At 34.4% G+C, this 14,440-nt stretch overlaps 1 protein-coding gene across 1 annotated transcript in view; it reads left to right on the forward strand.

The window, feature by feature from the left end:
• The window catches only part of LOC126740753 (E3 ubiquitin-protein ligase RMND5A), an 89,490-nt gene that overhangs the window by 38,440 nt on the left and 36,610 nt on the right, over positions 1–14,440 (forward strand). The window contains 1 exon segment of the mRNA XM_050446917.1: positions 10,047–10,354. Coding sequence (XP_050302874.1) covers positions 10,047–10,354 — 308 coding nt within the window.

A 14,440-nucleotide genomic window follows, 5' to 3' on the forward strand; every position in this document is an offset into this window, starting at 1 on the left:
ACAGTTGCACAATTAACTATCTTTAAACATCTACGTTGTTATCTTATTTACGAAACGAGGACGAAATATAATTATTAAATCAAACGAACTTACCTGTAATGAAGTTTGATTGTAATTATATAAAGTCCTCGTGAAGTATAAATACTAGTACTAAAGTACTATTGCATAAATATACCTTTACTTGTGATTTAAAACAAATGTTCAGAAACATTTTACTGAATCCGAAGGATCGTAATTACCAGAGAATTCTTTGGCGTTTTTCTCCCAATCAGACTATTTTACACTACCAATTGGACACTGTTACTTTTGGAGTAGTTTGCAGCCCATTTTTAGCCATACGCACCCTTCTTATGTTAGCAGATGATTATAAAGATCTTCCTTCGTCAGACATTCTTAAGTCATCAAGTTACGTGGATGATTTAAACGGGGGTGAAAGTAGCCCTGAGGAATTAATTGCTGTAAAAAGTTCGAGGCACGGAAATGGGCCAGTAACTGTCCTTTGCTACTTAAAACTTTACCTAAAACACATGTTGCCCAAGACATTTCGTTCGATCAGGAAGAAAATATAACTTTAAAAATGTTGGGCCTAAAATGGAATCCTATTCGAAATTCATTTTTCTACAAAGTTTTATTGATGATACGGGATGTACAAAACGTACTCTACTCAGTCACTGTGCTAGGGTGTTTGACCCTTGTGGCTATCTTACCCCTATTACAATTTCTATTAAATTACTAATAAAATCTCTTTGGATTGCTGGTATTGATTGGGACGAAAGACCGCCCTCTGACATTATTACTAAATAGAATAAGTTTAAGACGGAATTAACCAATTTGCATTTGGTTGAAATTCCACGTCAAGTACATGTTACTGAGTCTAAATCACACGAATTGTTTGGTTTTTGCGATGCATCAGAACGTGCTTATTGTGCTGTCGTATATATTCGTGTATTTTTCTCCCAAGAATTTACCATTTAATTTATAAAACCATTTAATTTATAAAACCTACCTTGTCTATGCCAAATCTAAAGTAAGCCCTCTAAAGGTAGTAACTTTAGCGCGACTTGAGTTACTTGGTGCTGTTTTGCTTAGCAAATTAATGCAATATGTTTTGAATATTTTCTCACATCAAATTAAATTTACCAACATATTTTCATTTACTGATAGGTCCGTTGCCTTAACATGGATTAAAAGTTCTCCTCACCATTGGCAAACGTTTGTAAGCAACCGCGTTTCTTATATTCAAGAAAAGTTGCCACCCGAATATTGGCACCATATTCCCTCTGAACTGAATCCAGCCAACTGTGGAAGTAGAGGCTTATGTGTCTCCGAGCTCGCAGATTTTTCTCTTTGGTGGAACGGGCCCCGTTTTTTATTACAAAACAGAGAGGAATGGTCATTTAAAAAATTTGAAATTCCTAGTATCGATTCTTTTAATTTTGAGAAAAGAAAGACTGTTTTAAATACTTTGATAACACAGCAATCTCCTCATTTTATTCAATCTTTAATTGATAAATATAATTCCTTGCCAAAGATTAAAAGAATTGTAGCTTATATTTTGCGGGCTTCTAAGAATTTCGAGTCCTTTAAAATTAAAGCGACAGTACTGTTCTTTACTTGCTCTTTAAATGTTAATGTAAATGCTCTTTACTTACTTATAAAATTCATCCAAAATCTCTATTTTGCTGAAGAGATTACATTGCTTAGAAATAATAAACGTATGTATTTCGAAAAGTCTTCAGAAATAAAAACATTTTTTAGATAAATAGGGCTACTTGAGGGTTTTTGGTAGACTCCATAACTCCGATTTGTCGTACGATAAAAGATTTCCCTTGCTTATACCAGGTAATTGTAAATTTACGTCCTTACTTATAAATGAATTACATCTTAATTACTTACATTGTGGTATAGTCTATTTAAAATGAATTCGAACAGCAAAAAACCCAAATCACAATGAATAAGCGGCATCTTCTTTATAAAGCATAGGCGTGCAAAAATAGAGAGCTATTATTTCTTAAAATATTTTAAAAATCCAGTAATTGGTTATATTTATTAAAATTTTAATGACCATATGCACCGTGGTATTTAACCTTCGATTTTACATGTAAAATCAGTGGCTTAAGCCTAAAGCGGAGCTTAAAGACAACGGTGCATATGGCCATAAATCACTCTATTTTAGGATAGTTATTGCCTGTAATGTTACGCATGTTTTATTATTTAGCTAATATTTTATATACTTTTTTTAGTAGTTTTGTTATAACATATTGAACTTAAATTTGAATAGGTAACCTGTATAGATAAAAACTAGTTATATTCAGTAAAAGTAAGCGATGTATGGATAATGTAATTCAAATGATTTATACGAGGATTTATAAACTTCTTATATTTATTATTATTCATTAAAATAACTCAAAAATCACTGTTTGAATCTTCGGAATTGGAGTCCAAACTTGGATTTATAATAATGGGGTTAACATGAGGTAAAAAACCATACTCATTCTCTTTTTCAATAACACTCCGAATACAATTCCTCCATTTGTCTGTTTTATCAATTTCTTCTACAACTGCCCTTATAGTTTCTAATACGAAAGTATCGTTAGTTGAAGATTGATTATATTTTCTAATTCGGTCCTTTAAATTAGCCCAAATCATCTCTATGGGATTAAAAATACAGTAGTACGGCGGTAGACGTAATACGGTGTGGACGTTTGCCTCGCAGAGTTTATCGAAAACGTATTTTTTTTAAAATGTTCATTTTTTATGGATTCTAATAAAATTTTCTTTGTGGCTTTTTGTGGAATGTTCATATTTTTGCTTTCCATAAATTTAAGAATTTCATCCTTTTTTGTGGAATTATTTGGGATTTTTTGATGTAAGCGCGAATGGTACGACGCGTTGTCCATCATAATCACGGAGTTTTCACGTAAATTGGGAATCAATTGCTCAGCAAACCATTTTTCAAACAAATTGGCTGCCATGTTAATCAGCCGACGAATCCTTTATATTTTTGGCCGATAACAACAACGCATTGGGGATGAAGCCGTTATCACCACCTGCGTGTAAAATTATAACACGTTTACCGCGGTCCTCTCAGTGAGCACTTTTTAGTGTCGTCCACCCAACCATACTTAACGACATCATGATTATCATACCAAGTTTCATCTAGGTAAACTATGTTCCTGTTTAATTGACGGTATTCCTTTATTTTTTCTAAATATTCCTGTCGCCATGTTACAATTCGAGGAGATTCCATAATAACCATTCTTTTATCTAACTTTTTATATTTAAATCCACATTCTACTAATACACAACGTAACGTAGCAAGACTTTTATATTTGTAGTCGGGATAATCCGTTAGTAGCTTTCTTTGAATGATGGAACTTTGTTTTCACTATAAAATTCTATCATCAATTTTTCTAAGTTTTTTATCACATTTTTTTCGTTTTACAGAATGATCAATGCCATTTCCTGCTTTTATCACACTGTAAACGGTGGTACGAGCCAGCTTAGTAAGCTCACAAATTCTTGTTAAAATTTGATTTTGTGAGGCTTCAAGCATTTCACTTTTCTAGCAATTAAAAATATTTAATATTAGCGGCTGTGATTGAACATGTAGGTCTTGATTTAAAAATTCGTTATGTTCCGGCCTTTCAGCTTCGTTATCTGATACATCAAAGGGTGTCCACAATGCCATCTTGGTCGTGTAATTTACGAAAATTAACGACAAAAAAACGTATTTAGCAACAAAAACAGCAACACAGCAGCAACAACAACAGCAACAGCAGCAACAACACAGCGACAACAGCAAAAACAGAACAAAAAACAGCTTATAAAAAGAACTGCCAAAAACTACAAAATAAAGCGATAAAGAAACGACAACAAAAGTGTGCTCCCCTTTTAAGTACCTGCCACAGATATTTAAATATAAAATAATAGAAATTAGAAATAAAATATCATCCCCAGCCATCATCCCCGCCCGCACATGTAAAACCACGGCCCGTCCAACAATCAAACCCTCGAGCTCGACTTCGCAGTCTTTTTCCTCGTCTGTTACACGATATTGCGCTCTCATCGGCGTATCTCTCTCTCTCTGCCAAAAAATTGATCGTTGAACGGTCCGGAGCCTGGTGATTCCGTGGCCAGACAGCCTAAAGTATACCAGGACGGCTCGCATATATTTTGTTAATTTTTTTTAGTACCTTGTTGTGGATTCTTGACCGTTCCCCAATTTTAGCGCCGTTCGAATTCATTTTAAATAGACTATACAAACCACATTAAATTTGCTATTTCAAAACTACTGGATAATCTCAGCAAAGAGAATAGTTCGTAAAGTAATCCATAAATGTCATATTTGTTGGACGGTTAACCCGAAACCATATCAACCCCCTATGGGTAATTTACCTAAGTTCAGGGTATCCGCAAATTCCAAAGCTTTTATTAACTGCGGCCTGGACGTGCGGTGTGGACCGTTTCCAATTACTATTGGCCGATTAAGGGATGCTAAAGTGCATAAAGCATACGTATGCTTATTTATTTGCACTAGTACAAAAGGTGTTCATTTGGCGTTGCTATTAGACCTTAGTGCAGAGGCTTTTTTGGCGGGACTTCGCAGATTTGTTGCACGGCGCGGAAAAGTACTTAACTTATATTCAGATTGCGGTAGTTGAACAAATTACGTGGCATTTTAATCCCCCCTCTGTCCCCCATATGGGTGGTATATGGAAAGCAAATATTAAGTCCATTAAAACTTACTTAGTATGGGTAGTAGGAACTCAGATACTCATATATGAAGAGTTTAATACGGTAATTATACAAATCGAAGCTGTACTTAATTCAAGACCACTTTCCCCTATAAGTTCAGACCCATCAGACTTATTGCCACTTACTCCTGGACATTTTTTGACCCTACAACCCTTAACTGTTCTTCCCGATCCGGACTTTACACAAATGTTAATCGCCTTACGCGTTGGCAGCTTTTACCTAGACTGCATCGTGATTTTTGGAGGCGGTGGCATTGTGAATATCTGTTGCTGCATCAAAGAGCCGAATGGCACAATGCAATAGGTAGAGTAGAGCCGGGTACTACGGTAGCTATTAAAGATGATAATTCGGCGCCTTTACACTGGATTCTTGGTCGAATCGCGGAAGTTACTTTGGGCAAGGATTGGGTTCCTAGAGTGGCAACAGTACGGACAGCCAAAGGTATACTTAAAAGACCTTTGGTAAAATTATGTCCACTTCCAAACCAATAATTTATTTATTGTTTCATGAAAACCCCTTGGTTTTCATGGCCGCGGGAATGTTCTGTTCTTGTCGTCACCTCAATTTCACTTTATTGATTAGTTTAATACTTAGTTTGATTTAGTTTAGTTCTATAAGTTATATTCTTAAGTGCATTCAAAGTATCGCTTCTTGCTGTTAATATTTTTTTGTTTTACATAATGAATTTTGGGATTTGCCTTATTTCCTCGCCTCTCCCTATAATACTTCCTTACTTGCTATTCTTTACTTTTACTACAAACCTGGTACATACCCAAATAATACGTCACACGCAAGTACCGAAAAGACTGACGCGGGGAATCCAGGTGAAACACACTCGGTACTAGATCGTCTTTATACTGTTACGACCAGTGTTCGCGCGGCCTTCCGCAAAACCTCCTGTGTTATCCTGATCCTGACTGACCCAGCAAATGTATACGAACCATCGCAACCTATAAATTTTACAGTCTATAGGGCCTCAATTGATTAGAACCCTTTTCTAATCAATGGCACCCTTTTAAACATCTGGATTGTTTTCGATAGATGCCGTTTCTAAGGCGTTTAAATTAATCCTAGAAAGACAATCGGCGTTTGTATTGAATTTTCCTTTTTTATAAATTATATTATAATCAAATTCCTCGAATTTTAATCTCCATCGAACAAGTTTTGAATTTGGTTCTTTAAGACTGAAAAGATAGGTTAAAGGACGATGATCTGGATAAATTGTAAATTTTCTGCCAAAGAGATAGGGTCTGAAGTGTTTACAAGACCTAACAATGGCTAAGAGTTCTTTCTCTATAGTAGAATAACGACATTCCGTTTCATTAAGTGTTCTGGATGCATAAGCTGGATGGATTTATTGTGTGGTATAGTACCTTGTGAAAGAATAGCTCCTAAAGCATAATCGCTAGCATCAGTGGTCATATTAAATGGTTTGGAAAAAAGGGTACATTAGTATGGGATCATTAGTTAAAATTTGCTTGCAGGTATTAAAACAATCAATAAATTCTTTATCATGAATGACTTTACCACCTTTTTTTAAGGCATTGACTAATAATGGCTTGACTATTTTAGCAAAATCTCGGATAAATCGACGATAATATCTAAGTAATCCTAATAAACTTTTGATATCTTTCGGTGACTGGGGAATTGGAAATCTTTTAATAGCAGAGATTTTGTCAGGGATTGGTTTTACTCCTTGGGGTGTGATAATATGGCCTAAATATTGAACTGTGGTATGAAGAAATTCGGATTTATCTAATTGAAGTTTAAAGTTACTTTTTCTCAAACGATCAAAAATTGATTTTAGTCTTGAAATGTGTTCTTCTAGAGAGGTGAAAAAAATAATAACGTCGTCTAAATAAATTAAGCATATTTCATGTTGAAGGCCTCGAAGTATGTTATCCATTACGCGTTGAAAGGTTGCCGGGGCGTTTCTTAAACCAAAGGGCATGCGTTTAAATTCATAATGTCCACTTTCGGTACTAAAGGCTGTTTTACGGATATCTGAATTATCGACTTCGATTTGGTGGAATCCACTCGCAAGATTAAGGGTAGTAAAATAGTTAGCTTTACCTAGTTTATCTAAAATGTCAGTTATGTTGGGTAGAGGGTATTTATTGTCGATTGTTTTTTCATTTAGTTTCCTAAAATCAATTACAAGTCTCCATTTTTTCTTTTTTGAGGCATCTATTTTTTTTGGCACGACCCAAATGGGGCTAGACCAGGGTGAATTACTATCTTAGATGATACCTTATTTTAACATGTTATAAATTTGATCTTTTACTTCCTGTCTATGGACTTCGGGTAATCTATAAGATTTTGTAAAAATGACTTTCATTTAAGTCTAATATTCTAAAATCAGAAGTGGGATTACCCGAAAACGTGTCTTGTTACTCGTTACGTGAACTATTGTGTCAATTAATTTAAAAATGCCGGAAGGAAATGCAAATGTGGGCTTCACTTTGGAGAATTTGCTACGCGGATTTTTAGAGCGTGCCGATTCGCGTGTGAATGTGCCATCTGGGGATTGCATTAGTTTGCCGGACTTTGTACCTGGACGAGATGACCCGCAAAGATGGGTCAATGATGTGTCCGAATTGGCTACCAACTTGGGTTGGAGTACTGGCGTACTTATGGCTGCAATTAGAAATTGTTTTGAAGGGGAGGCACGTGAGTGTTTTAAAAATTGGTCTCCTTTAGATAGGCGTTCTTGGGAAAATTTAAAAAGAGATTTCTGCGAAAATTTTGCAGGTAATGCAAATTCTTTTAATACATACCATGTAATAAATGTAAACATTCTGTTAAATGGAAACAGTTTTCCACTTAAGTTGCATGTGGTTCCTAATGACGTAATTTGTTTTGATATAATAATTGGTTTAGACTTCTTGAATATCGTATTAACTTATTGTCATGCTTTACCTATATTAGAATTTAAAAATCCGCAAATGATCAACAATCTTAACGTATTAAAGAACGATGAACAAAATATTGGACGAATTTTCTGAAATTACTACCAGAAATAAAGTACGTTCCTCTATAACTACAGGAGAATTTAAAATAAGATTAACTTAAGACGATGAAAAAGAATCTTTAAGCTTATTGCCTACTGGTTGGATGTCCATTCAGCAAAGTATGTATAGCGAAACACAGGACATGAAAGATAAACTAACTAACGACAAATTAGATAAAAAAAAAACAGTTTTGTATAATCAAAAACACATTATGTCATATAAGCGAGTTAAATTCAAAAAGAGTAAGGCAATATTTTACGCTCGAAAAGCCTTATTAAAAGAATACCATGATGGGCAGGCACACATTGGCATTGATAAAACTGTATTAAGCATTAATTTTCATTTTTTGTTCCCAAGAATGCGCCACTTTGTAAAAAAATATATAGAGTAAGTAGAGTAAACGAACACACAGAACAACCACTAATGACGTACACTCGATTAAAAAAAAAAGTGGCTTTACTATTTAATACTATACGTATTGATTGTCCTGGTCCCCTACCAAAAACAAAAGACGACTTTGTCTAGGTTTTTGTAGCCGTAGACGCATATTCTAAATGGTGTTTCCTTTATGCACTTATGAGACTTAAGTCCGAAGAAATTGCCGACTGTCTCATGGATATAATATACCTTGTGTGTACCGCATAATAACCAACAATGGCACTTTGCTGCGTGCAGCCCAAAATCATGAACTTCTCTCCGGATGGAACATTCAGTGGCATTTTATTGCACCCTACGTGCATCACGCGAATGGTCAAGTGGAACGTTATATGCGTTTTGTAGTAAACCTTTGACGCGTTTAGGCTAAAGTTACGGCTGAATGGGGTACGTTCGTATCCCGAATTCAGCTTATAATAAATACCACTGTTCATTCAAACACTTTTTGGATGTGACAACAGATTACCAGAAATTCAGCGCATAATTGAAAATGCTTCTGAAGATAAACTCCATACTTCTGCTGTTCAGCATGAGAGGTAAAGCGAATTAGTTAAAAGACGTCTTGATGAAAATACCATTAAACAGGATGAGCGGTCAAGAAATCGTTCAAAACGTCAAAAAGTATGTAATATTGATGATTATGGACTAATTTCGAGAGACACCAAGTCAAGGAAATTTGAATCAGGTAGGATTTTTATCTCCAGACCGATATGAACTTGAAAAGTTAGTGATGTAGCTGACTCTACCAAGTCCTGAGGACTGTTCGGATTTGCTCTAAACCTATGTTTTTGATGATACCGAACATAAGGTAAATACCATTGTTTTAATTAAAAATTACCGTGTTAGCGTTTACAGTTTAAACTATATTGAGCTTGGGCACTTGTTGTGCCTTCTGGCTAATGTTTTTGAGCTTGGGCACTCGCGATGCTTTCTGGCTAATGTTTTTGAGCTTGGGCACTTGTGATGCTTTCTGGCTTATGTTTTTGAGCTTGAGCACTCGTGATGCTTTCTGACAAATTATTTTTATACATTTCTTTGGGATTATTTTATTGTTTGCTGGCGTAGAACGCTTGGTTATATTTTACTGCTTTCTGACAAATTGTTTTCATATTTGTTTGGGCATGTATTTGCTTTCTAACAAGTGATTTAAACATAAACAAAGTTTTATTTGATTTTAGTTTTATACTTACAAAAAAAATAGAGAAACTAGATAAAATCACTGTATATTTTGCATCACCAACGCCAAAAATGATAAAATGAACGTCCGCACCGCTGTCAGGTTTATGGAGGAGAAGTTACGACTTCGCCTCGACGCGGCGCGATCACTCCCCACCACTGATACTTCCATTTATTTAATACGGTATTGAATTGCTTATGACCGGTGCCTAGCCAGCCAGACCGGTAGAGTAGTAATGAGATCGGACATTTAAAACAGCTAGATTGACTTTGCGAACGAAGTGCTAAAATTGAATAAAGTGTTTTAGAATTTACGCCGATTTTAATAATTACACTTTCAATAGCTTCCCCTACCCCTACTATCGTTCGTAGGCCAATGAGCCATAAACCAAAATGATAGAGAATTTCAATAAGAACAATATTTTATAAGTATAGGTTAATAATATATATGTTATCGGAGAAAAAGACTTTTCTTAGTTAATTTTAGTTGCGCCTCTAGCGATGAAATACGAAACTTTCCAAAATTTTCTCATGGCCAGTTTTATATTAATAAAAAAAAATTCCATTGTTTCCAGACGTATAGGTCCTGAGCTACAGCCGATTACCTCTCATATTTGCTCCCTCTGTATATACTATATTACATTTTAATAGGCGTTTTAATTGCAGGCAAGGGATGCATTGCGTAGCAGATACCTTAATAAAGGAGTCGGAAGTTAAAGTCGAAGGTTGTGAAAAAGAGCCATTCACAGAACTGCATTACATATGCGACAGTATAAAGAACAGAGACCTAGACCCCCTGTTGGCTTGGGCGACTGCTCATCGTGAAAGTTTAGAATTTCATAATTCTTCATTGGAATTTATGATTCACAGGCTAAAGTATATGTTGTTGCTTAAAAAGGGGGCGTCTCATCAGTCTGAAGCTATTGCGTACGCCAGGAGTTATTTTGGACAATTTGTTAAAAAACACGAGAAAGGTAGGACAATGCAAATTCATGTATGTATCTGATAAATCTCCTAAAAAATTAAGCTTTTGCTTATGTATCTTTTGAGACACAATTTTTGATCACTATATTACCGAAATATTAATAGTAACGTAAAAAAGTCGATCTTCTTTCAGAAACCCAACTCCATGGTTATGTATCGGTCTGCAAACACATTTTTTTATATAAAATATATAAATGAAATAAACAAGGGTTAGACTTAGACATAGGATATTATACATAAAAAGTGGCCAGAATTTTACGTAAAATATTTAAAAAAAAATAATACAGTGTTATATTTAAAACACTAAAGACTTTGCCGGTTTTGTACAGGAGTGGCCGCGTCACATTGCTGAAAATATGCGGTAACCTAACATATGTTTATTGGTTACACCTACACATGACGAATGAAATATTAGTTATTGAATTATTTAAAGGAACTATAATTTAATTTTTAATTTTATTCCATCTGACCTTACTAACCTCCCGGCATATATCAACTAATCAATCTTTTATGTCTCCGAAAAGATCACAGACAATAAATACCCTTGACATTCAGACGATTCAAAGATTGTGCAACTTGAATTTTGCTAAATTTAAAAGAGAAAGATGAAATTTAAGTATTGAAAGAAATAAGTGAATAATATTGAAAATTGAAAAAGAATCCAATATATTATTCTTAATATTCGAACTTCGGAGAGTGACCTCGAAGACCACCTGAAGAAATTTGAGTCATTTGTGGCTAGAAAATCCAAGACATCATTCCGCTGTTGGAATTGTAATGAGGAGGGACACCTTAAACGTCAGTGCCCAAGCCCTTGACAGACGCAAGGAACCGGAGAAGCTTTATGAGCTAGCAAGCTGGGTGCTATTAAGCCCCATGTATAAGAATAAACCGGCTGCCACATCCTGGAGAGAGCTTCGTAGTACCGGGAAGCATTTTTCCATTTGCTATGCGATTAACGCATCTACGTAAATTTAGCAGTAATGTAAACAAAATAAAAATATTTGCTATATTTATGTAATTCTTTATTAATGAATGAATGAAAAATTAAGTTTTTAAATCAAAGTACTATTAGTGTGTACTTGCATGGCTTTTGGCATTTGGTTGATTGCTAAGTATGTTTTGGAATAAATTTCTTTTTCGTTGTCGGATTCTCTTTGATGATTCAACTTTTGAAGGTCTTCCAGCTGTTCCGAGACCCTGACGTGGTGTGAACTTTTATGTCTTCCTCCTATAAAGTGAATCTTCAACTTGGATGATGCCTATTTTGGTATTTAATTCTTTAAGGGATATTTAGACGGATGAGATGCGGTAAAGTTTTGAATGTTTTTCAAATTATTTTCAAGTTCGAAATATTCAGTTCTTTCCGATATTCGATTTCAAAATTTTGTAATCCTGTGCTGTTGGGAATATTGTTATTTTCGGCGTGTCCTTCTCTCTCGTTTAGGGACGTGTCTTTAACTAAAATATTTTTAGAACACATTGGTTCGAAAAATGAGACTGGGTTCGATTGTTGTTTCTTATAATTACATTTATATGAATGAAAAAAGCTCTCATCTACATTATTACCAATTGCCAGTTTTGCAAAGTCTACACGATCCTGAAATTGTAAATCTGGTGTTGTTAACAAGTTTACGCCAGTATTGTAAACAGCGCAAAGATGTTTACAAAATTTGCCGCCAGCTCCGTTTGGACAGTCACACTGTTCTATTGAAGTGTCAACAGTGTATAGTATAGTGTCATCTTTAGATGAAGAAACCCTAAAAACTGTATCTGTTTCCTTTGTCACTTTAAGGATAGTGGCTTTATAACAAATTTTTTTGTAATAAAGGTCCAGTTTTGTCCCACGTCCATGTGCATACAAGATACATTTCTGCTTATAAAATTCCTGCAAGAGATACTGCATTGACTCCTTTGCACCTCTGTAGAACAAATCTTTTAGTATACGAATTGACACTTCGATGATGTTTGTATTATGACCCCTGGTAATAAAATATTTTCTAAAACAGTTTGCCCATTTTAACTTTCGGTCCCACATATTTTCAAAATAGGCAAGACAATTGTCATATTTTTTATGCATTCATTGTAATTTCATGCTCACAAATAATATAATATTTTTATATAGTTCACAGGCAATTGTATTTTTTGCATAAAGCACATTGCGAAACAACATCATTCAAGTTTTTCTATCTTGTTTTTCAATTTGATGAGAGGTCTCCCATAGCCAACGCCACATTGCCTGGAGTATATGAAAGGTACCTACATAAAAGATGTTTTGAAATAGGAAAAACTTCTTGAAGAGCACTTATTTCAGCAGAGCTATCATCCGTCATGAAAACCAAAACCTCTCTGAAAGATTACTTTGTTTTCAAGTATAATTTTTAACATCGTGAAACCTAATTCATATACTTCTCGTGTTTGGAAATTATGTATTATGCATCCAAGGGGCACACCCCCTGTTTTACTTGCTTCGAAATGAAATGTAACTGAGGATCCACCTTGATCACATGACCCGCTTGAATCAACGAATACCAGTTCTCCAGACATTTTACGACAATGTGCTCTTTGCATAAGAGGACTAAGTAGAACACAACAAAACGCCTCTAAACAATACTCGTAAGTTCTCGGGTGCCATAGTTTTCATTCCTACAAAAATTAAAACAATCATTTTAAATTGTACAGGGTTTTCCCTATAATCTGCCACCTCTCAAAATACTTATTTTTATAGATATAAAATCATTTATATGAAAGTTAAAAGGATTTTATCTGAAGATTCACATGGTATATAAGAGACAAACAAATACCAATCGGAAAAACAAGAAATGACCATCAACTTCCTTCGTTTAAATAAGATGCCTTGATTTTTTTTTATATTTAAATTCTACGTTTCTTCCTCTTTCCAAAAATATGTCAAGGTTGATCATGGATGATGGCTAGCCCGACTTAACTTCGGTGACGAATCAATTATGGTATCGACGGCTACTGAACTCTTTCAAAAGAAAAAAATTTAAATATCAAAAAATATACAGGGTATTCCATTTAGTATTCCATTTAAAATAACGAACATGAAGGCCATTTTCTGATTTTCCGATCCGATTTACGAAACTTAAAAAAAAAAATATTTTGAAGGGGCAGAAAATTATAAGGAAAATCCCTGTACAAAAAGGATAAGCATTATTTTTTTATATTTAGTAATTTTTTCTTTAATTTAACCCAATAAATATGAATTGGAATGTGTGTATATTTTACCAGATCGCCAATTTGAGTTTTGTTTACAGAGTTTTGACGAACCATAGACAAACCAATATAACCGAATAAAATTTGTAATGCTTCTTTTTTTTTTCAAAAAATACTTACGTAAAATAACTTGCTTACCTCCATTTATCGAACAGATGATAAATAGTACGATCAGTGGGACTACTATGTGCATCTGCCAATATTTTAAATATATTTTCTACGGGTTTACTTGCTAATAACGAAGATCTATGTAATGATTTAGCTTCCGAGGGAGACAATCCATCTTCAAAGTACTTGAGAAAAGTTTCCTTAGTTTCTTTATTTATTCTTAAATATAAGCCTCCGTTACATTAACACGGTGACTGTGATTAACATACATCTAAAAAAATGCCTATAGTTAATCTTAAACAAAAACCGTTGCACGAAAGCAAGGACACCATGAGTATTTAAAAGGCGATTGCTGGTAATTTTATGATGACGTGCACTGGTTAAAACGTATGCAAAGAAACAGACATAATACAGGGTGTCCCAAAAAAGAGTGTCAAGCGAGCGCCCAGAGATAGAGCAACCCTAGGGGAATCCGAATCACCCCCATGTATATGATCCGATTTTTTTTAGTTTAGGAGTTATTACATTTTTTGTGATTTTTTAGTATTATTCGACTTTTATGCTTATTTCTGCTATATTCATAGTAAATAGGTAAGGTGAATGCCTGATTTTTATTTTATTATTTAGATAAAAGTTGACTCTGACAAGAACAAAGATAATTTGATCCAGAAATTAAAATATTGCTTACAAAAATAAATAAATTAAGACATAAAAAACAAAAGTAAAACAAG

This window comes from Anthonomus grandis, chromosome 1 (assembly GCF_022605725.1).
Source record: "Anthonomus grandis grandis chromosome 1, icAntGran1.3, whole genome shotgun sequence".
NCBI lineage: Eukaryota > Metazoa > Arthropoda > Insecta > Coleoptera > Curculionidae > Anthonomus > Anthonomus grandis.